Genomic DNA, 24,420 nt, shown 5'->3' with positions numbered 1-24,420 from the left:
TGGATTATGTCATAGTGCTTAATTACCAGATTTCTGCGCTGAAATAGGTTGAATATTTGTTTAATGGACACTGGAACTCCCTTCAGTCCAGCGTCCCACATAGTTCTTGACTTGATTTCTCTTTAGAGAAACGGCACGTCGGGATCACATATCACAAACTTAATGGAATTCAAGTTCACATATCACAAACTAAATGGAATTCAAGTAATTGAACCGAAGTCGGTAAATGAGTTGTTTAATAACCTAAAAAAGCGAAATATTGGTTAATCGCTCAACACTAATTGTTAAGCATTTTGAACAAAGAGCCTTTTGGGAGCCAAATGAGCCGGCTCTTTTACGCGAACGGACCCACATTTGCCGGCTGTGTGTATTGGCAGTAATGTGATGGGAAGTTCGTATCTTTTCGACTCATTCAGTCAAAAATAATTAATCTTTCGACTAATTTCGTTCATATGAGTCAGTTATGCCCATAGCACGCATGACCCCCTGTCCGCGAACGATGAACTTAAAACTCGAGAGGCATGCTTCTACAAACCTCTCGTTTACGTCTTTCAGCATAGGTGGCGCTGTCATTTGTGACTGAGACTTGTAAACGTGTTTAAGTAATGCATATTTTTGATTGCTAGGCATACAGATAAGATTGTCTTCATACATTTGAAACGTCTAGTTGAGGCCGCAACCAGACTAGATTGTGAACGACTCTTGGCGGAAAGCATTGCTTGACCGTGGTGAGGGTGATGAGCAGCGTAATGGCTTTCGCGAACTGCAGGCCCACAACGATTAGTTCTCGAGTTCGAGGCTGTGTCCATAACATTCAATAATACATTAATTACATTCACTCTTGGATCATGCCTGATCAATTAGTTCAAAACATGCATTTTTATTTTCTATGCTCATGATCCATTTTCCTGCGCGCAAATGACAGAGTCGGAGACCATCTCTGTAGCCACTGCCGGAGGAGCGTATCATCTAGCAAACTCAGGTCAAACGAACGACTAAAATGAACGAGTCACTCAGGAAAATGAATCATGATCCGAGTCAGTAAAAGGAGTCGTTCAAAAATAACGAATCGTTTGTGAACTGCACATCATCACAGCAACGTTAGAGCGGGAAGTCCGGAAGTCATTTCTTCAAAGGAACAACATCGGCGGGCTAAATTTGAAAAGATTATTTGTCGAAAATTGGTAAGACAAAATTGACTTACACTGTAAAATGTTGTTGTATATGGGTAGCTATATAATAAACTAGTAGTTGTGGGAATGTGGTAAAAATAAGTTTTCTATCTTAACGTAGACAAACGTTGCTTTCTCAGTTAGCTAACAGTAACGTTAGCTAGCACAACATTGTTAGCCTCTGCGAATCCGAGTGTGTAACGTTAATGGACACTAACTAGATAGTTAGCTAGCTAACGTTATACTAAGATTCGCTTGTTATATTGAGTACAAGTCTTTGCGTTTTTACAGCTACATATTTTCCAAGGTTGACCCCACCACTCTTACGAATGAATCCGTGGGACTTTGCTCAATATTCAGTGACACCAGTTGCAAGTCTTTTGACCAGGTGTGTCGCCTCGGGTGTTCTTTCCCAGGTGAGTGGATGCCGAGCAGGAGTGTTTTTAACTAATTGATCGGGCATGGTGCAAGAGTGAATGCAATTAATTTATTATTGAATGTTATGGACACAGCTTCAAACTCGAGAACTAATCGTTGGTGGCCTGCAGTTCGCGAAAGACATTGCGCTGCTTATCCTCACTGCAGTCAACAAATGCATTCCGCAAAGTCGTTCACAATCTAGTCTGGTTGCGGCCACAGCTAGACAGATGGGTATAATTTGTGAAACGTTCCAAGAGGAATCTGTTCCAAAAACTTCGTAAATAACAAGGTTGCCAACAAACAACGCATACAAAGTTGTATAGCGGCAGAATAAAATACCGGGTAGGAAGTGTGCTATTTCAAAGTGTTTCACTCACCACGTTTATTCCGAAAAATGTGTGTCCTCACTCTGGTTGCCTATGGACAGACATTAAGAATAAGCTACGTGGTGAGTTGATGCCTATTTGGCAGCTAGTTAGCTAGGTGAATTGATCATGCTACTTTGTATGCGTTGTTTGTTGGCAACCTTGTACTTTACGTTTTTGGAACAGATTCCTGTTAGAACGTTCCACAAATTATACCCACTCCCAACTAGACCTCGTTTCAAATGTATCAAGATAATCTTATTTGTATGCCTAGCAATCAACAAATGCGCATTATTTAAACACGTTTACAAGTCTGTCACAAATGACAGCTCCAGTAAGACACCTTTGTTGACAGACGTAAACGAGAGGCTTGTAGAATCATGCCTCTTGAGTTTTAAGTTCATCGTTCATGGGCAGGGGGTCATGCGTGCTCTGGGCATAACTGACTCAAATGAACGAAATTAGTCTAAAGATTTGTTCTTTTGACTGAATGAGTCGAAAAGATCAGAGTCAGGAGAAAAGATCCGAACTTCCCATCACGTACTACCAGGACCCAAACTACCGGGGTTTATAATCGAAAACATCCTTCAACTAGCTAGTACAGTAGCTCACCAGGACCTTGATTAACTGATTCAGTTTGAGTTTCAACAGGGCTGGAGCAAAAGTATGCATGCTCCGCCCACAGAATCCTACTCATTACTCCACGTGCTCCAAAGTCACTTTTGTTTTGAGCTGACTTCGCCGTGGTCTTTGAACAGGTCACTTGGCTCACGCCCGGAAAGCAGCCCGGTTCCAAAATTAATGCAATCAACTTTCACCTGGTGCAAAACACACCTACTCCGTGGTATAACAAAGATTATAAACTGGGTGGTTCGAGCCCTGAATGCTGATTGGCTGACAGCAGTGGTATATCAGACCGTATACCACGTGTATGACACATTTTATTTTTACTGCTCTAAGTTGGTAATCAGTTTATAGTAGTGTTAAGGCACCTCAGGGTTTTGTGGTATATGGCCAATATACCATGGCTAAGGGTTGTGTCCAGGCACTCCGCGATGAGTCTTGCCTAAGAACAGCCCTCAGCCGGGGTATATTGGCCATATACCACAAACCCCTGAGGGCTGGATCCAGGCATTCCGTGTTGTCGTACATAAGAACAGCCCTTAGCCGTGGTATTTTGGCCATATACCACACCTCTTGCCTTATTGCCTAAATATACCACGGATATGACACAAAACTACTTGTTTACTGTTCATATTGTGTTGGTAACCAGTTTATAATAGTGATAAGGCACCTCAGGGTTTTGTGGTATATGGCCAATATACCATGGCTAAGGGCTGTATCCAGGCACTCCGCGTTGCATCATACATAAGAACAGCCCTTGGCTGTGGTATATTGGCCATAGACCAACACCACCTCGGGCCTTATACAGTGAGCATCGTAATTCATTGGACAGTGACCATTTTTAAAAATGTTGGGTCTGTACTCTAGCACTGAGTTTGAAAGGATACAATGACAATGAGGGTGAAGTGCAGACTGTCAGCTTTAATTTGAGGGTATTTTCATACATGTCGGATGAACCGTTTAGAAATGACAGCACCTTTTGTACATGTTCCCCCCATTTTAAGATACTACAAGTATTTGTTGAATTGGCTTCATAGATGTGTGTCATTATGCAGGTGTATTCATTTGTATCGTTAGTGAATGCAGGAGAGCTGTTGATGAATAGTATTGATTCTAGACTTTGCTATTGCCTTTGGAGGTTGTTGTTGGGGTGTGACAACATGAGGAAGACAGCAGTGTCGATGCAAATGAAGCTGGCCGTCATAAGGCTCAGAAATGAAAATAAATCAATCAATCAATCAATCAATCAATCAGGAACATTGCAAAAACCCTGGGCATGCCCAAGTCAACAGTTTGGTTCATCATTAACAAGAAAAAAACAACCGGTGAACTCAATTATGTCAAAAGACCCGGTAGACTGAGGAAGACCACTGTAGTGGATGACCGGAGAATACTCTCTATGGTGAAGAAAACCCCCCCTGACAACAGCCCAACAGATCAAAAACACTCTCCTGGATGCAGGTGTCGATGTGTCAAAGTCTACCATACGTATAAGACTACACCAGCAGGACTACAGAGGGTACACTACAAGATGCAAACCACTGATAAGCCTGAAGAACAGAAAGGTGAGATTACAGTTCACTAAAAAGCACCTAAAAGAGCCCGAAGAGTTCTGGGAAAAAAGTATTGTGGACAGATGAGACCAAGATTAACATGTACCAGAGTGATGGAAAGTGTGGAGAACAGAAAGACATGCCCATGATCCAAAGCATACCACCTCATCCGTGAAACATGGTGGAGGGGGTGTTATGGCTTGGGCCTGTATAGCTGCCAGTGGAACAGGCTCACTTGTCTTCATCGATGATGTGACTGCAGACAGAAGTAGAACAATGAATTCTGAAGTCTACAGAAATATTTTATCTGCTCAGATAAAACCAAATGCCTCAACTCATTGGACGGCATTTCATCATGCAACAAGACAATGACCCTAAACATACTGCTAGAGCAACGAAGGGGTTTTTGATGCCCAAAAAGTGGAAAATCCTTGACTGGCCGAGTCAATCACCGGATCTGAATCCAATTGAACATGCATTTTACATGCTGAAGAGGAGACTGAAGGCAATAAGTCCCCGAAACAAGCAGGAACTGAAGATGGCTGCAGTACAGGCCTGGCAGAGCATCACCAGGGAAGATACACAGCGTCTGACTTCAAGCAGTCATTGCATGCAAAGGATATGCGACCAAATATTAACAATGATTACTTTATTCTACATTATGTTAAACTGTGTTTTTTGATGCCCGAAAATGGGGGGACTATGTACAAAAGCTTCTATAATTTCTAAACGGTTTATCTGATATGTATGAAAATACCCTCAAATTAAAGCTGACAGTCTGCACTTCACCCTCGTTGGCACTGGATCCTTTCAAACTCAGTGCTAGAGTACAGAACCAAAATAACAAAAAAATGGTCACTGTCCAATGAATTATGGTGCTCACTGTAACTTAATTAGATAATATTTTTGGAGCAGAAGTATGCAAGAAGGTTGCCATCTCTAGGAGGGTTGTTTGGGTACCCTTGAAGAGTGTATGCAGTGCATTTGGAAAGTATTCAGACCTCTTCACTTTTTCCACATTTTGTTACGTAACAGCCTTATTTTTCCTCATCAATCTACACACACTACGCCATAATGACAAAGCGAAAATGGTTTGTAGATTTTTTTTTCCTCACATTTTATTACCTTATTTATAGAAGTATTCAGACCCTTTGCTATGAGACTCGATATTGAGCTCAAGTGCATCCTGTTTTCATTTATTATCCTTGAGATGTTTCTACAACTTGATTGGAGTGCAGCTGTGGTAAATTCAATTGATTGGACATGATTAGGAAAGGCACACTCCTGTCTATATAAGGTCCCACAGTTGACAGTGCATGACAGAGCAAAAATTGCCCGTAGAGCTCTGAGACAGGATGGTGTCGAGGCACAGATCTGGGTATGGTCACTCTGACAGAGCTCCAGAGTTCCTCTGTGGAGAAGGGAGAACCTTCCAGACAACCATCTCTGCAGCACTCCACCAATCAAGCCTTTATGGTAGAATTGCCAGATGGAAGCCACTCCTCAGTAAAAGGCCCATGACAGCCCACTTGGAGTTTGCCAAAAGACACCTAAAGCACTCTCAGACCATTTTCACAGTAAAGTTGTGTTCGGCACATGTGACAAATAAAGTTTGATTTGAGAAACAAGATTCTCTGGTCTAATGAAACTAAGACTCTTTGGCCTGAATGCCAAGCCTCACATCTGGAGGAAACCAGGCACCGCTCATCACCTGGCCAATATCATCCCTAAGGTGAAGCATGGTGGTGGCAGCATCATGCTGTGGGGATGTTTTTCAGCGGCAAGGACTGAGAGACTAGTCAGGATCGAGATGAATGGAGCAAAGTACAGAGCGCTACTTGATGAAAACCTGCTCCAGAGCGCTCAGGACCTCAGACTGGGGGCGAAGGTTCACTTTCCAACAGGACAATGACCCGAAGCACACAGCCAAGACAATACAGGAGTGGCTTCGGGACAAGTCTCTGAATGCCCTTAAGTGGCCCCGTCAGAGCCCGGACTTGAACTCGATCAAACATCTCTGGAGAGACCTGAAAATAGCTGTGCAGCGACATTCCCCATCTAACCTGACAGAGCTTGAGAGGATCTGCAGAGAAGAATGGGGAAAAACTCCCCAAATACAGGTGTACCAAGCTTGTAGCGTCATACCCAAGAAGACTCAAGGCTGTAATCGCTACCAAAGGTGCTTCAACAAAGTACTGAGTAAAGGGTCTGAATATTCATGTAAATATATTTGTACGAAAAAAAAACGTAATGCTTTGTCATGGGTGGGGTATTGCGTGTAGATTGTTTTTTCCCCCTCATCAATGTAATCCACGCAACAAAATGTGGAAAATGTGAAGGGGTCTGAATACTTTCCGAATGCACTGTAGTTGCTTTTCTACTGATATCCTAGACCACCACACTAAGCAGAGTCTCTTTCCTTACAGGAGGATGTTGATTCTGTCCCTAGAGAACCCCATGTCTTTTCTCCACATCTCCTGGAAGCTCAACAGCTCATCACTATGGAACGGGAGCTTGACAAGGTAACGTTACAAACAGGTATTCTTGTATTAATTAGTGCACATAATAGCAAAACGTTTAACAAGAAAATATATATTTTTATTGGACATGTTCAGGTAGTACCTCCCTGTTCCAGTCCGTTTTCTTCCATTTGTTGCCTAGTGACTACAATCCTGGTTTGGTGCCAGACACCTGTCCTGTTTGATGCAGAGATATGCATTTACCTAACTTAGTTCTATTTGTTTTAGATCAATCTAGAAATGGAGTTGTTGAAGTTGGAAAAAGAAAGCGCAGATGTCACTCACAATTTTTATTTGAGTAAGTGGGGATGTTGTACTTTTGCATTGTGGCTTGTTGAGATTCAAAAGGTAGGTAGTATGTAGCAACATTGTCAGATACAAACATGTTTAATGCGTACTCTATTTAGAGGGACACAGCCAGACTTGGATGTAATTTTCTGGTCATAAATTAATAATTTAATTTGTTTCTTATAGGTCAAAGGTTTACATCATTGCAGCAATTCACCTCCCATCTGCAAGATGTGCTGAGAGAACAGGCAAGCCTGCGCCGAAGACTGATGAAACCACTGTGTCAGACTAACCTGCCCGTAGAGGCAGATCTTCACAGGTGAGCTACCTTTTATTTTTGCATGCACTGACAACACTGTGTTTACAATATTCTTGAATTCTGTATACAGGAAGATGTCCTGATTTGTACGATGATGTTTATTGCTGAGTATACCTTTTTGAATTGTATTCTCCCAGTTAACTGAGAGGAATGATGGTCCTGTTTTATAGATATGTGGTGGAGGTCATGAGGATGGTGGTGGACTTCATTGAGAACTTGGAGGCAAAGATAAGCACTGTTCGTTCTATTCCCACCATTGATGATTCCATGAGCAATCTGGTGAGTTCTTTCAGTCAAAACCCTATCCCCAGGCCAGATGTATTGCAAGTCCTAAACTCTGCCATGGCTTGTGTTCAGTAGAATACATGTAGCTACGTTTTGTACAGTCGAAAACCTATTATCTTCCTCTTGACCCCTTTTTATCCTCTATTTTACAAGCCTACCCCTTACCCTAGAATAATAACACACTTTTCAGGTTGTTGAATTTATCGTAGCTAATGGTAGTAAGCATTGTCTGAGCCAGAATGGCCCATATTATTGTTAATACTGTACTGTGATTGTTCATGTTAATTTTATGCGTTGTACTCTCTTTCTCAGAACAATGGCGTAGCTCAGCTCCTAGCCCAGGTGACAGAGGTGGAAAGACTCTCCAAACAGATTCTACAGTGGAGAAGACAAAACAGCAGCACTTCCATCAATGACATCACTGCCTGAGAGCAAGGTGAGTCCCAATTCTCCACCTTTTTCCTGAAGTGTGCACTTGCCTGTCATGGATTCAACAAGGGTGGAAACTCCCTACAGCCAATGTTTACACGAATCCACCGCTTTCAAATCCATTATTTTAAATTGTGTGCAAGTAAACACTTTGGGAGAAGGGTGGAAAATCGGGGCGCAACCCAAGTCAAACCTTTCAGAACCCTTCAATGGACATTTTGTCATTTATACATGATGAGGATTATGTTTTCTGAAAATGTTTGACAAATGTCTCATTCAGAGAGAATGGGTGTTGTGTTACTTTACAACATTCCCCTTAATGTGCTTTTTTAAAATCTTTGTTAGTTTTGATTCTAACTAATGGTATCTTTGTAAATAAATCTATCTTGTTAATATTTGGACTGTGCGTACCCTGCGGACGATGGAGCCGAGTAGCTATGTCACAATGAGACCTCCTGATTGGCGCAGCGATCTAAGGCACTGTATCGCTTTGCTTGAGGCGTCACAGACCCGTGTTTGATCCCAGGCTGTGTCACAGCCGGCCGTGACCGGGAGACCCATGAGGCGGCACACAATTGGTTCAGCGTCATCTGGGTTAGGGGAGGGTTTGGCTGGCCGGGATTTCCTTGTCCCATCGCGCTCTAGCGACTCCTTGTTGTGGGCCAGGTGTCTGCAAGCTGACGTTGGTACTTAGGGGAATTGCAGCGATGGGACAAGACTGTAACTACCGATTGGATATCACAAAATTGGGGAGAAAGAGGGGTAAAAGTACAACAACAACAAAAATCACTATGGGGCTATCTCATCTGTGGACACTGAATTACACTTTACTCTCTCTAACTATCAAACACACACACAATTCCATTGTTGATGGGTGTTTATGAGATGAGAATGAGGACAAAAGAGGGAAAATACTGGTGAAGAGCCTACTTTAATGCCAAGACTTTGTAGACACAACTGTAACACACAAATAGACTAAAGCAGAGTTGGAAAAATATCCATAAATTCAGACAGACACACTTGTACAATGCACATCAAAACATTATTTAAACTTCCCATCTATCATAACATGACTACAGTCTGTGACTGTGAGAGCTGTAGAGTAAGGGCCAAAAGCAAAAAAGTGAATGTAACAATCTGTTTCCTTGCTGTTCACTATGTACAGTGCCTTCGGAAAGTTTTCAGACCCCTTGACTTTTTCCTCAACTGTCCCACAGTTGACCATGCATGTCGGAGCAAAAACCAAGCCATGAAGTCAATGGAGATGTCTGTAGAGCTCCGAGACAGGATTGTGTCGAGGCGCAGCATTGAAGGTCCCCAAGAACACCGTGGCCTCCACCAAGTTTGAAACCACCAAGGCTCTTCCTAGAGCTGGCCAAACTGAGCGAACAAGGGAGACCACCTCTGTGGAGATGGACAACCATCTCCGCAGCACTCCACCAACCAGGCCTCTATGGTAGATTGGCCAGACGGAAGCCACTCCTCAGTAAAAGGCATATGACAGCCTGCTTGGAGTTTGCCTAAAAGACTCAGACTATGAGAAACAAGATTCTCTGGTCTAATGAAACCAAGATGTAACTTTTTGGCTTGAATACCAAGCGTCAATTCTGGAAGAAACCTGGCACCATCCCTACAATGAAGCATGGTGGTGGCAGCATGCTGTGGGGATGTTTTTCAGCGGCAGGGACTGGGAGACCAGTCAGCATCGAGGCAAAGATGAACGGAGCAAAGTACAGCGAGATCCTTAATGAAATCCTGCTCAGGACCTCAGACTGGGGTGAAGTTTTCCCCCTCCCAACAGGACAATGACCCGAAGCACACAGCCAAGACAATGCAGGAGTGGCTTCGAGACAAGTCTCTGAATGTCCTTGAGTGGCCCAGCCAGAGCCCGGACTTCAACCCGATCGAACATCTCTGGAGAGACCTGAAAATAGATGTGCAGCCATGCTCCCCATCCAACCTGACAGAGCTTGAGAGGTTCTGCAGAGAAGAGTGTGAGAAACTCCTCAACTACAGGTGTGCTAAGCTTTTAGCGTCATACTCAAGAAGACTCAATGCTGTAATTGCTGCCAAAGGTGCTTCAACAAAGTACTGAGAAAAGGGTCTGAATATTTTTGTAAATGTGATATTTCATTTATTTTATTTTTTATATATTTGAGAGAAAAAAAATAAACAATTTTTGCTTTGTCATTATCTGGTATTGTGTGTAGAAAAACTTAATACGTTACATTTTAGAATGAGGTTGTAACAAAATGTGGGAAAAGTCAAGGGTCTGAAGACTTTCTGAAGGCACTGTGTGTGTATGCATGTATATATAATATATGCACACACACACCATTGGCCTGGCACTAGATGTGATTTAATGCTTGGCATATCAATGAACCTGGTCAAAGCAGTTGAGGGCTCCTTCTCACAAAGACAGGCTGATTCATATGAGCAGGGTGTCATCGACTGAAGAATTTGAAAAGTGGGACACTTGGGCTATTTTAGACTTTTCTTTAGCATAATTGAATTCTGTACAATAACCACAGCTTTTGCTATGTGTAAGGATTTGTTCGTAACCGACTTGCCTAGTTAAATAAAATATAGCATTGTTAGTATTGGTGTTGTAATTCAATCAAATGTATTTATAAAGCCCTTTTTACATCACCTGCTGTCACAAAGTGCTGTGCAGAAACCCAGCCTAAAACCCCAAACAGCAAGCAATGCAGATGTAGAAGCACGGTGGTTAGGAAAAACTCTGTGCAGTCTGAAATTATGATTGAACTGTGTTTATTGTGTAATTTAGCATTTTACAGTACTTAGACCTACAACTTATTTAACGTGTGGTTATGGTAAAAACGGAGGTTGGCGTTCACGCATGTGTTATTCTGCTGCATACCACAAGTTGTCAGCTTTGAGCTATGTCGGGGGACTGTTCCCCAAACTGCAATTTTGGAAACTGTTGCAAATGGCAGATCAAATGTGGCAACTTTGAAACATAACATGCAGTGAACAACAAATTCGCGATAAGGGTGGATGGCTAGAAAACCTTTCTTGACCCATACCTAAAAGCTATAATTTCCTTTCAGGCCCCAGCGAGGTTCGAACTCGCGACCCCTGGTTTACAAGACCAGTGCTCTACCACTGAGCTATGGAGCCGGTTGTTGAGGTAAGAATGTATTGGCATTTGATCACGTGATGTAATAGCGCCATTCGAGTTAATTTACTTCAAATTCAAAATAACCAACACTTCCTGTCTAACTTCCCCGCACATATTCAGCTAGCAAGGCTATATTGTGGAAACGAAAGCTGCGTGCCAGCGTCGGACACTGTCGCTGTTCAGTCCAATTTTGCCACCTCCGTCGTGTATTGGCTAGCAAACTAATTACAAATGTTTATATATAAAAAAAAATCTAATATTTGTCTCATTTTAAGACATAATTTGCAAACATTTCCCTCTATATTTTATTCTAAAATCACGTAGCAGCCATCTTATTGCCATGTGTACAACCATATGGTTCAGAGGTTGTTGTTAACTTGCTGTAGAATGCTATGCAAATTTGCAATGGGAGAGCCAATCCACTAGTTTTTCTACATTTACCGCGCTAAAGCAACCGACTGTTATTTTAATTTAACTAGGCAAGTCAGTAAAAAACATATTCTTATCTACAATGATGACCTGCCATATCTCTAACCCGAGTGGTGCAGAGGTCTAAGGCGCTGCACGTCAATGTAAGAGGTGTCGCAAGAGTATCAGGTTCAAATCCAGTCTGTATCACATCTGGCTGTGATTGTGAGTCCCATAGGGTGGTGCATAATTTTCCCAGTGTTGTCCAGGTTTGGTTGGTGTATGCCGTCATTGTAAATAAGAATTTGTTCTTAACTGACTTGCCAAGTTAAATAAATAAAACCCAGATGACACTGGACCAATTGTGCACTACCCTATGGGACTTCCAATAATGGCTGGTTGTGATACAGCCTGGAATTGAACCAAGGTCTGCAATGGTTCCCCTAGCACTGAGATGCTGTGCTACTCAGGAGGTGCATCCAAAGTGTATTTCTCTGCAACATGCCATTGTTTATGAAAGTTTTTCTTTATAATGTCAAATAATATTCATAATATATCACACACTCATGTACTTGAATCATAATTGTGTGTACATCAGTGGAGGCTCCTCAGAGGTGGAAGGGGAGGACCATTCTCAGTGAATTTCATAAACATTAAAGTTATACTTTTTAGATAAAACTATACTAAATATATTCACGTCACCAAATAATTTATTAAAACACAGTAGCTTCGCAGCACTCTAGGGTAGCACCATGGTGTAGCCGGAGGACAGCTAGTTTCTGTCCTCCTCTGGGTACATTGACTTAAATACAAAACCTAGGAGGCTCGTGGTTCTCCCCCTCTTCCATAGACTTACACAGTAATTCTGACAACTTCTGAGGGATGTCCTCCAACCTATCAGAGCTCTTGTCCACCGAATTAAAGGATCAGAGAATGAATCTAGTACTGAAACATAAGCTACAGCTAGCTAGCACTGCAGTGCATAAAATGTGGTGAGTAGTTGACTCAAAGAGAGAGAAAGACAATAGTTGAAATGTATTTTTACAAATTCATTTCTTCAAAAATTGAGGAGCGAGAGAGAGATTTCTTAAAAAAAATACAAATGATTTCACTTACTTAGCTAGTGAATGCAGCTAGCTTGTTTAGCCTACTCAAACACCCGGCTCAAACAGAGAGGGATGCTATGTTACCTAACTGGCTATGGCTCTCCAACAGTGCAACTCTTCCAAGTCAAGGTAAGCTTTTGGTTTTATTAATTTATTTCCACCGGGGCCTACCGGTGTAACTGCTAATCTGCTTGCTAACTGTACACTGTACTGTGTGATTGTAGCGAGTTTACCAAAGTGTTAGTTCTAGTAGCTATGTTGCCTAGATGTTAGCTAATATGGTGACAACAGTGTAGGCTGTGTGTAGCAGTTAGTGGTTATGATATGAAGATTTGGCTTGTAAAGTTTTTTTCTCCAGGTCACAGACAGCTGTGTGTTGTGCACTGAAGTCCACAAGCGAAGGGAAAAGGTGAGAGGAGGTGAGCGCGTAGATGCGAGAAATAATTATCCAATGATCTAAGGGCTCATGCTGTTTGTATGTGGCTGCTTTTCAAAGTGAACTGTGTTTGGGTGTGATCAATGGTGTATTCATTCTGCCGATTCTGTTGAAAAACATTTCTTAAACAGAAGCAAACAGAACGAAACAGGGATAAACATACCTAAATTTGTCCAATAGAAAATCCTGTTTTTAACTGTTGGACTAATGATTACATCCTAGATCAGCTAGATGCAGGCAAGATTGTGAAAGGCGGTCTTGAATGTGTCAATGTCTGTCACCTTTATTACTAAAATGTCTCTCGACCTGGCACCTATGTTGTAGACGTTCATTCATAAGCCAGGTTGTAGCAACCTTATGATGGGTAAGGGAAAATTAGAGTATCACGTAGTAGCCTAAACCTATCGATCCTACATTGAGCTGAGTGAATGAAATATGAATGGCAGTCATCCAATATGGTGTAATAGAAATAAGGCCATGCTCATAAAAACAATAGTCGTCCTCCTTCATTTTAAACGGCACCGACCACCACTGGTGTACATTGTACAATCAATTTAGAGAGTGAGAGAGAGAGCCTCATATCCACTGTATACATGAATCCCAGAAAAGTTTGTTCCTGTTTTAGTCACGTCTTTGGTCACGTTCACATGGGTCAAACAAAAACACCTTAATGATTGGTTGACTATAGAGCCTCCCACAATGCAGGTGATGGCTGCAGGATGAAGTTGGTGAAGCGCAACTGCAGAAACAAGATCACATGATTTATGAACGTTTATGCAGTCTACTTGTCGGTGCAAGTCTGACAATCTTTATCTCCATAATGCCACACACTTTGAAAGGCAGTGACCAATGGTGGTTATTTACTTGACAAAAGTGATCAGCTCGAACGCGCCCACTCTCACTTCAGTCTTCTCTGTATACAAAGTGGGATAAAACTTTCCTTTAAGAGATTCCCTAAAAACACGCCACTTCGATACAGCTGTGACTTTTCCGTAGCAGGTTAGAAGAATTAACGTGGTAGGTTAGGAGAATTAGGTTAAGTAAAGGGTTAGGCTTAGCAGAAATGCTCACCTAACCTCTATCGAGGGGTGTGTTTTTAGGGAGTCCCATCATTGAATGTGCTCATGGTAGTTGGCAAACCAAATATCCAGACAATAAAAAGAGAACTTGGTTTGATGGTTTGCAAAGCGTGTGATGAAGTGTGATTTTGCCCTAGCTTTGCCAAGAGGCACCTGTCAGGTGTCAGTGTGCAGCGGTAGGACGGAGTCAGGCGCAGGACACAGAACTGAGTAAAATGTAAATTTAAAAGACGTACTTTACTCGAAAAGAAACAAGAATTTCCACGCAGGGAAAAACACACCAGCGCACAGAAGTCTAGAACACTAAACAAAGAACAAACACGCACAAAACCATGTGGGAACCAGAGGGTTAAATAGGAATAAATTATAACGTAATGGGAACCAGGTGTGTACAATCAAGACAAAACAAATGGAAAAAGAAACATAGATCGGTGGTAGCTAGTGTAACCGATGTGAAATGGCTAGTTAGTTAGCGGTGGTGCGCGCTAATAGCGTTTCAATCGGTGACGTCACTCGCTCTGAGACTTGAAGTAGGGTTTCCCCTTGCGTCGCAAGGGCCGCGGCTTTTGTGGCGCGATGGGTAACGTTGCTTCGTGGGGTGTCAGTTGTTGATGTGTGCAAGGGTCCCTGGTTCGAGCCCGGGTTGGGGCGAAGAGAGGGACGGAACCTACACTGTTACACTAGAAAGCCGGTGACGTCGACCGCCGAACAAGGAGAGGCACCAACTTCGGCAGAAGTCGTGACACAGTGCTTGACTTTGGCAGGAGTTCACCAAAGCTGAGTACGAGCACCTCGAATTTTCAACTGCTTGAGTTCCTGCACCTCTTATAGAATATTATCTCAAAAGTATTGTGGAGTTCCTGCACCTAAATATAAACAGTCCCTGCACCCATAATCTTTTGTGGACAGATTCATGCTTACTTCTGGGTAACCGAGATTACTGCATCCCAAAATGAGTACCGGCACCTATTTCAGTCCAAGTCAAGCACTGCCAATAGGTTATGATGATGTTGTTGGACAAATGTCGTTATGAGCATATTTTTATCCCAGTCATCTAATTAATTCAGACATATTTCCTGCCTAGTCATGACATCAGTCCTCAATGTTTCAAACACCAGATCCAAGCCAGGTGACTTGGACAAATAGGCTAGCCTGAAGTGTGGAGCCAGTCCACACCGAATAGAGAAATGGAGCGATATTCCGTTTGGATTCCAGGCTTCAAATTGGCAGTATTTCCTTTGCATGTGACTTTCCCTGTTAATCCTCTCCTGTCATTCCACCCTATTCCCTCTTCCCCTTTCTCAGTATGTTCTTTCCATGTCTGTCACACCCTGACCTTAGAGAGCTGTGTTATTTCTCTTTTTGGTTGGGTGTGGGGTGGGCATTCTATGTCATGTGTTTCTTTGTTTTGGCCGGGTGTGGTTCCTAATCAGAGGCAGCTGTCTATCGTTGTCTCTGATTAGGAATCATACTTAGGCAGCCTTTTCCCACCTGTGTTTGTGGGTAGTTATTTTCTGTTTAGCTTTCTTTGCATGACAGAACTGTGCGTGTTTGGGTTTCCCTTTGTTAGTTTCGGTGATAAATAAATATTATCATGAACACTTACCACGCTGTGCTTTGGTCCCCTACTCATTCAGACGAAACCCGTTACAATGTCAAATGAGCACATGACTTGTGAGTCTGTATGGAGCATTTATTTCAGTATGTGATCATGAGAGAATATTAAATAACCTGGTATTCATTCTCCTTATACAGTATATTAATTCATTTACTGTTTTAGATTAATTTCCTTTAGAGATAGCATTGTCTTACATTAGCAAAGTCTTACATTTGAAATATAAAACCTTTAAGACTTTAAAACAGCAATTAAATCAGCATTACATTACCTTAATGAAAAGAGGTAGACCTATAAGTGCCAACATCGACAACAATTAGACAAAAGTGAGACAGCAATATTCCTTGGTTTTAGTTACAATCACTTAGGCCACAGTCACAAATAAATTCAATCACCTCTCAATCGACTCTCATTCTCATTTCTAGGCATCAACGTAGTCTGAGTTCCCGCAAATCACCCCTGCGTCCTCGTAATGGGCACAGTTATGCATTCCAATGTCTGTGTGTTGACAGTCCAGCAGGCTCTCCTCTGTGCCCTCACACTGCACATCGTCCAGAAGAATCCGGAGACTCTTCCCTTCTCCAAACTCAGAGTGCTTGGATGCCTTCAGGGCGAACCGGAACCCCAGCTGCCGACATACCACTGCCGCATTCTTCGTATTCCACAGGTCGTCGCACACCGTACCCCATTCACCGTTGGCGAAGATCTCCACCCTCCCCCGGTCGTCCCGCCCCTGCTCATCCCCCGCCAGTCTCACCGCCCCGCTCTGAGGCACGGCTGCTGGCGCCGACCCGCTCTCCGACCGGTGCTTGCCCTTCTTTCGCCGGTTTTTCCGTCGTGTGTGCCTGGGCGGTTTGGTTGTAGTTTGAGGCAGTGTGGTGGTGACGACGGCAGCCTCTTGCTCCTTCAGTATGTCCATGAGCTCCTGAAGCCAGTCCTTGTCGGACTCGCTTACTGCGGACTCAGTGGGATGGGGTCTGACGGGCTCTTCTGGCGGGGAGAGCTTTTGATGCTTTGTCGGTAGTTCAACTCCTGTTAATGCTGTGGAATAGAACAGGTCAGATTTAGGATAACTACATGGACTGTCCTAATGAATAGATCAGGGAGATGAGGTTATAATTAGCATGTAGGCCTATCCACAGTGTAATATGAATCTGGCAATCTCAGAGGCCTTGTGCCTAAAATGTCTCTCAAATGACATAATCTGGGAATTGATGATGAAGTGAATAGTCTAATCGAAGCAGCGAGATCTAGTGACATACTGTAAGTGTTTGATTGAGCAAAGGGGCTAATATATTTACAAATATATTTACAAAATAAAAACAGACTGAGATTAATATTGAAAGCCAGCATACTCACTTTCTTTTGGCCTGAACTTGATGAGCTTGCTCTTCACTCTGACAGGCAGTGGGTCATAGTGACATTTTCTTGGCGGTGCCCGTCTAAAACAGAGACAATACCAAAAGTTCTCAGCTCAGCAGGGAAGAAAACTAAATCAGAGGGTGAGAAGTCAAAGTTTCACCCCAGTTTCATCAGCCTCTGTTGAGACTTGAGCTCTTTAGATGTATTTGATTCGCTTTCAGCTGGTCTCCCTCCCAGAATGAGGCTGAAGGCCTACTCTTCTCTACCATTTTTCCAAACATTGCTGTGGTAGAGAGTAATTAAAATCAGCTTCATGAGCGAGTGAGAAACAAATAACTTGACACAACAGTATAGTGCTGCAGCCAACAAGAGAGCAAAAGAGAGGGTATGCAAGAAAGAGAGAGAGATCTTGCGGCCAAGACTGTTTAGACCTAAGTCAGTGAGAGAGAGATTTCGATAAAAGGGCATTCACACTGCTCCAACACCCTTTATTTTCTTTTCTGTTCGTTCTTTCTCTTCTTTCACCTAGAAATCTGGAGAAAGGGAGAGTGAGCTGACCCCGACAGAGGGTAAGAAAACCTCAATGATCACCAAAACAGAAATAGAATGCCGTTCATCAGCAGTTATGCTATAAGAACAAAGAACACACAGAGAAACAGAATGTACAATGTAAACCAGATTAAGAACTACGACAGAAAGATTATGATGCGGCACATTCTTCTGACTTAAAATAGATCAGTAATCATGAACAGATGCTTAACATGTTTTACTGATTTTGTCTTTATCTCTTTTTAAAAGTGTGTCTATGACGGTAATGCTAGGCTTCTGCCATCTTCAAGAGAAAAGCAGAAGGCCACGACACTTTGTTTAACCCTCACCTTACCAGACATTGTGGCAGGGTCAGGCTGTTGAAAATACAGATTGTGGCTTTAAATCCTTACCTTGAGGGATCCACCAGTTTGTAAACAACACCGGTGGGAGATGTGGCACTGGGCACTCCAGTCGACATGAAGTACAGTTCTCCTGTTCAGACAGAAAAACGAACATTTCACATAATTTGGCAATCTAGCTGGTTTCAGTGGCGATTCTCCATTGAGCCTGCTTTTTAGTTCAGGACTAAACTTAGTCTTGGTTTGGGAAACTGGCCTTAAATGTGTGCAGCCTAGAGATCTGATGCTTAAAAAACCTTTTCCATTGCCTGTGTGACCATGGGCAAACAAAAAGAGGTTTAATGTGACTCCTCCTACCTGCCTCGTCCTCAGCGAAGGAGATAATGTATTGGTAGTAGTTGTTTATGAGGCCAGGAAAGGCACAGGTCAGACCAATGCCCATACAGATCTCATGATAGTTCCACTGACCCGTGTTCTTATTCTCCTGGAGGCTCATCATACGTCTATAGGGAGGAGACACTACATTAAATGTTATTTTGAATTTCTTTCATTTGCAGTATGCTTTCCTTATAGCCTATATATCAAAACATAAAACACAACTTTCGAAACATAAGAAAATACACCTGCTACAGTGCATCCGGAAAGTATTCGGACCCCTTGACTTTTCCCACATTTTGGTATGTTACAGCCTTATTCTAAAATGTCTTCAATAGTTTTCCCCCCTCATCAATCTACACACAATACCCCATAATGACAAAGCAAAAACAGATTTTTAGCCATTTTTGCAAATGTATAAAAAACATTATTCAGACTCTTAACTCAGTACTCTGTTGAAGCACCTTTGGCAGCGATTACAGCCTCGAGTCTTCTTGGGTATGACGCTAAAAGCGTCATTCTTCTCTGCAGATCCTCTCAAGCTCTGTCAGGGTGGATGGGGAGTGTTGTTGCACAGCTATTTTCAGGTCTCTCCAGAGATGTTTGATCGGGTTCAAGTCCGGGCTCTGGCTGGGCCACTCAAGGACATTCAGAGACTTGTCCCGAAGCCACTCCTGTATTATCTTGGCTGTGTGCTTTGGGTCGTTGTCCTGTTGGAAGGTGAACCTTCGCCCTCAGTCTGAGGTCCTAAGCGCTCTGGAGCAGGTTTTCATTAAGGATCTTCCTGTACTTTGCTCCGTTCATCTTTGCCTCGATCCTGACTAGTCTCACAGTCCCTGCTGCTTAAAAACATCCCCATAGCACGATGCTGCCACCACCATGTTTTACCGTAGGGATGCTGCCAGGTTTCCTCCAGACGTGATGCTTAGCATTCAGACCAAAGATTTCAATCTTGGTTTCATCAGACCAGAGAATCTTCTTTCTCATGGTCTGAGAGTCCTTTAGGTGCCTTTTTGCAAACTCCAAGTGGGCTGTCATGTGCCTTTTACTGAGGAGTGGCTTCCGTCTGGCCACTCTACCATAAAAGCCTAATTGGTGGAGTGCTGCAGAGATGGTTGTCCTTCTGGAAGGTTCTCCTATCTCCACAGAGGAACTCTAGAGCTCTGTCAGAGTGACCATTGGGTTCTTGGTCACCTACCTAACCAAGGCACTTCTCCCCCATTTGCTCAGTTTAGGAAGAGTCTAGGAAGAGTCTTGGTGGTTCCAAACTTCTTCCATTTAAGAATGATGGAGGCCACTGTGTTCTTGGGGACAATGCTGCACACATTTTTTGGTACCCTTCCCCAGATCTGTGCCTCGACACAATCCTGTCTCAGAGCTCTACGGACAATTCCTTCAACCTCATGGCTTGGTTTTTGCTCTGACATGCACTGTCAACTGTGGGACCTTATATAGACGGGTGTGCCTTTCAAAATCATGTCCAATCAATTTAATTTACCACAGGTGGACTCCAATCAATTTGTAGAAACAGCTCAAGGATGATCAATGGAAACAGGAAGCACCTGAGCTCAATTTTAAGTCTCATAGTAAAGGGTCTGAAAATGTATTTAAATAATTTCAGGTTTTTAGATGTAATAAATGTGCCAAATTTTCGAAAAACCTGTTTTCGCTTTGTCAATATGGGGTATTGTGTGTAGATTGCTAAGGATTTTTAAAATGTAATCTATTTTAGAATAAGGCTATACCGTAATAAAATTTGGAAAAAGACAAGGGGTCTGAATACTTTCCGAAGGCACTGTATATGGACTCAAACATCTATAAACACTTTTAGGATTGGATTTAAAACGGTGAACACGTACAGTAAGGAGCCTTACCCGCTCATGAAGTCTCCAAATATGTACATGCCGTTCAGATTGGGGTATTCACACCCTCTGTACACATATCCGCCAGTCACAGACTTGCCCATCTTGTGAGGGTAGGCATAAATGGGGAGTACATCATCTGGAAAAGAACAGGAGGAAGAGATAAAAGACGTATTTTTAAAATGAAGGAAATTGTGCTGAGCCTGTGGTTTTCCAGAAATCCTGGTTAAATTCACGGATTCCCTGCTTATTCCCTCCTGAGCACTTCCCTTCTAAGCACATTATGACCCTGGAGAATGGCGTTCAATCCCTACATCCACCCTTCCAATCTCTTCCCACTCTGGTTCCATCACTGTCTAAGGATAAATAAAGTACAGTATTCAAGATAAAAAAAAACGGGGGGGAAAAAAACTGAAGGAAGTCACAGAACAAAACACACTGAGACCTTCATCTCCCAGTGACCCACAGGATGAAGGCATGACAATGAGCATTGGAGTTGGTTATGCAGCACAAACTGATCTTGGATCAGGCTACAGGATTCCCACCTAGAGAGCTGTTGGCGCACAGCTTCTTGTCATAACAAGAGAAGCCCTCTTTGGCCCTCCAGCCGTAGTTCCTTCCCTTCTCTATGATGTCGATCTCCTCAAACTTATTCTGGCCCACGTCCCCGCAGAAGATACGGCCCTTCCCCTCCTTCGTCAGAGGGTCCCCACGGTCCACAGAACACCTCCATGGGAGAAACAAGAACAAGTCGACCAACAAAACTACTTAAGTAACAACAACTAGATTACACTTCATAATTACTCCTTTATTCAATGCAGTAATGTAAAGTCTCACCACACTTTTTTGTCAAGGTATATAAAGTGCAAGGAAGTGTAATGTTTCATGAAGTAAGCATATCATGAAGATGTCGAAAAAAAGGGGGCACCTCCACATGTTGCGCACCCCGTAAGCGTAGACCTCAGGGCGCGCCCCGTGCTCACGCACAAACGGGTTGTCAGAAGGGATCCTGTACAGGGGACCCCTATCATTGTCATCAACATTGATACGGAGCACTTTGCCTAACAGGGCTGACCTGCAGAAGAGAGGAGTATAAACTTGGAACATCTTTCTGTGAGTATGATTATTGTCTTTGCGGTTGACCTAGTAACTTATTATTAGCAACTGTGTTAATGGAACAGCTGTAACTAATTGTTAAAAAGTTATATGAGTCGATGCCATAAGATGACAGCATGAATCAGAGTTCCACATCTTTTCCCCTTTTCTCACTTGTTTTGAGCGTTTCCATATTTCCCAAAGGGGTCTCCAGCCATGCCCCCGTCTCCAGTGAAAATGTACAGGTATCCATCATCAGCAAACATCACCATTCCTCCGTTGTGATTGGAAGCAGGCTCATCAACCTCCAGAATGATTCTGAGAAGGTGTTTGAGACAGAGACAGATACGAGACAGGGAATTCAGTACGGTAGCGCCCATCTCTCTGAGGTACAATAATTATGGAAAGAATACTGCTTATCCAAGCACTTAGTGGGTGGCGGGAACTCATCTTATCCACCTCTAATGTGTAATATCTACCGTGTGTTATGCACAACCGCAATCATTTTAGGCCTACTACTACACATTGGTGTAGATATATGTCCAGCTGTATGCAAAACCTATTGTACTGTAAATCCATTCCGCACCCCTTGAGTCGTCATGACAACAGCAAAGCCCAACTACCTTGATGGACACCACAGCAGCTATTATGGGGCAAGAGCACAACACGGGTTTCAACCCCAAATGGCACCTTTTCCCCTATATAGTGTACTACTTTTGACCAGAGCCGGCCTTTGGTCGAAAGTAGTGCTCTACATATATAAGGAATAGGGTGCCATTTGGGAGTCATCGATAGCTGTACCTCTCAGATGCGTGGTCCACCACGTTCATGTCGCCGGGGGAGACGCGGAACTCGCTGACCCTGATCCTCTCGTCGAAGCCGATCTCCACGGAGTAGTACACGTACAGCTTCCCATTGTACTTATAGTTGGGGTGAAAGGTCAGGCCGAGGAAGCCCCTCTCGTCCCCCTCCCAAGGTGACGTCAGAACAGCCTTGGTGATGTTCAGGAAGGGCTTCTCCAGCTTGGAGCGGTCAGGCAGGTACGTCCACACCAGGCCCACCTACGATATGATAATACCTTTATTGTCCATTTACATGGAAATACATTTTGTGAGGTCAGCATACACATAAAAAAAAGCCCAAAATCTATACACTATTGGCCGGTTTCCCAAACATAGATTACGACTAGTCTCTATTCTCTATTGAAATAACTTTTTAGTCCAGGACTAGACTTAATCTGTGTCTGGGAAACCGGCACTATAATACCACAATGCAATACAACAACTCTGGAAAGTGAGCACAAACACACCTGTTCGGCTATAAAGAAGCGGTGCGTGCCATCGTTGGCGTGCACCATGGCCAGGGGGTTCCGCAGCCCGTTGGCTACTTCCTCCAGACAGAGCTGCAGGCAGCCCTCGGGGTCGGCCCGAACGTGGCCCAGATTCTGCGTCAGCTGCTGGTTGCTGAGGAGGTGTGGGTAGCAGTAGTCTGGGTCCTCCAGCTCCAGGTGCTGGCAGAAATGGACCTGGTCCGGCTTGGCTTGGGCTAGCTGCAGGTCGTCAGAGAGCAAGGTGATGGTGGAACGGCATTTGAGCCAGAACTGAGAGCAGTAGTCAGGGCAGAGGCCAGGGAGGGTTCTAATGGGAGTACTGGGGTCCTCTGCATCAAAGAGGTGAGCTGCATATGGAGAGCATTCCTGAAGGAGGGGAGAAAGAAGTAAAAGGAGGAGAGAAATGTGAGGAGTGAGGGACCAAACAAACTCTTCCATTTGTGCAGCCCCTATATCCTGTTAGACAATCGCCTTGTTCTGTGAAGAACATACACTTTCGATTTGAGGAGATACGCTTGTTATGACAACATGCATTTTTATCATGCAGTGATTGACAAACAGCGCTACAGGACATACATTGTTAATTTGTTATTATGCATTCTATTACGCAATTATGCACTGTAATAATGCACGTCAGATCGGACTATTTTATCTCATTGGATGAATGTGCGGGTGTATAACAAGCATATGCCTTTACAAACATGCCTGTGCTAGCCAATAATAGCTGGATGATGTAATTCTGAAAACAAAACCATGTATCGACCTTTACCCGCGCTTTGCTTACCTGGCAGAGAAGGTCCTGCACGTACCCAGCACAGTTTGCGTATGCATAATTGTCGAAATTGTCCACAATCTTATAGAATTTTGCCATCAATTCCTGGTCCTTCGCTGAGTCGCAGCACCCGAAGTTCCTGTACATTGCGCAGAACTGGAGGTCCTCTTGAGGCTTGAAGGGGGGCTTGAAATCCAAGCATTGTGGGTGTAAGGACACAGGTGCTATCCAAAATCCCAACAAATATAACCCAATGAACGGCGAATGCCTGACACGGCCGAGGATATCACAGAAATACCACATTCTGCCGTTATGGGTCACCCGGTGCCATCAGAAAGTTATGCAAACCAGCGAAAAACGACACAGCCTCCGGTTCGACTGTCCTGTGGACGCTTTGTCTCGTGTGTGGTTGGTTCACTGAACTTTGCTCTGAAGCTTTAATCATCAACGTTCGACGGGTTGCAGTCCGTTTTATTTGCTATTACACCACGCAAAATATCTGTCTTAAAGGCTACTTTGTTGTCCACATGCTACACCGCAAATTATCCAGTGTTAAATCAACACTGACAGAGTTACATTTAGAATTGGTCCAGAATCTATATGGGTCCACACTTTTCAGTGTTAAATTAACACACTGCTCAGTTTAAAGCCTTATTTGCATATTTCCCAGAGTGCCTTGTATTTCGAGTGAAATGTAGAGTTACCACCCATTACTGTAGTTGTAGTGACAGAGACATTGTTGTTGCATTCATCATAGTTACATTTTTTGGTCTTCACCAAGTGAGATCCTAACCAACTATGTTATTCTTCAAATAAAACTATTTAACACATCCACTAAATATTTCATAAGGCATTACCTTGAGGGCCTTGGTTAACCCTTGGCCTACAATGATTGCGCCCCCGCAGAACTCTGATTAAAATAATTTTAAAAATCCCCATCAAAATCCGTCTGTTTAAACAGAGATATGTGTTTT

The 24,420-nt window shown here is 43.2% G+C and overlaps 2 protein-coding genes and 1 non-coding gene across 6 annotated transcripts; 1 reads left to right on the top strand and 2 right to left on the bottom strand.

The window, feature by feature from the left end:
- Positions 1-1,038: 1,038 nt before the first annotated feature.
- Positions 1,039-11,368, top strand: haus2 (HAUS augmin like complex subunit 2). 4 transcript variants are annotated; one of them, XM_029729686.1, is made up of 8 exons: positions 1,039-1,184; positions 1,464-1,588; positions 6,561-6,656; positions 6,882-6,951; positions 7,128-7,260; positions 7,431-7,539; positions 7,858-7,981; positions 11,046-11,368. In XM_029729686.1, exons 2-7 carry the CDS (start codon positions 1,502-1,504, stop codon positions 7,972-7,974), a joined length of 612 nt encoding a protein of 203 aa, XP_029585546.1. In that variant the 5' UTR covers positions 1,039-1,184; positions 1,464-1,501; the 3' UTR covers positions 7,975-7,981; positions 11,046-11,368. The 4 variants fall into 4 exon arrangements, with proteins under 4 accessions (XP_029585546.1, XP_029585545.1, XP_029585547.1 ...); XM_029729685.1 differs by lacking the exon at positions 11,046-11,368 and having other exon boundaries at positions 7,858-8,369; XM_029729687.1 differs by lacking the exon at positions 11,046-11,368 and having other exon boundaries at positions 1,090-1,184; positions 1,480-1,588; positions 7,858-8,369.
- trnat-ugu (transfer RNA threonine (anticodon UGU)) lies at positions 11,044-11,115 on the bottom strand. Its single transcript has one exon. It is a non-coding gene; the product is annotated as a tRNA-Thr (tRNA).
- Positions 11,369-15,820: 4,452 nt separating the features above from the next.
- On the bottom strand, positions 15,821-24,085 carry LOC115172327 (HHIP-like protein 1). Its single transcript, XM_029729684.1, has 11 exons — positions 23,459-24,085; positions 22,654-23,040; positions 22,146-22,405; positions 21,519-21,662; positions 21,178-21,324; positions 20,795-20,976; positions 20,262-20,388; positions 18,370-18,515; positions 18,064-18,145; positions 17,120-17,202; positions 15,821-16,801 (listed from the first exon to the last, which is right to left on the bottom strand). The coding sequence occupies exons 1-11, from the start codon at positions 23,747-23,749 to the stop codon at positions 16,182-16,184; spliced, it is 2,469 nt and encodes an 822-aa protein (XP_029585544.1). The 5' UTR covers positions 23,750-24,085; the 3' UTR covers positions 15,821-16,181.
- Between the last annotated feature and the right edge of the window lie 335 nt (positions 24,086-24,420).

This window comes from Salmo trutta, chromosome 33 (assembly GCF_901001165.1).
Source record: "Salmo trutta chromosome 33, fSalTru1.1, whole genome shotgun sequence".
Classification (NCBI taxonomy): Eukaryota; Metazoa; Chordata; class Actinopteri; order Salmoniformes; family Salmonidae; genus Salmo; species Salmo trutta.
The sequence above is the reverse complement of the archived record's forward strand: the minus strand, read 5'-3'. Positions and strand labels throughout refer to the sequence as shown.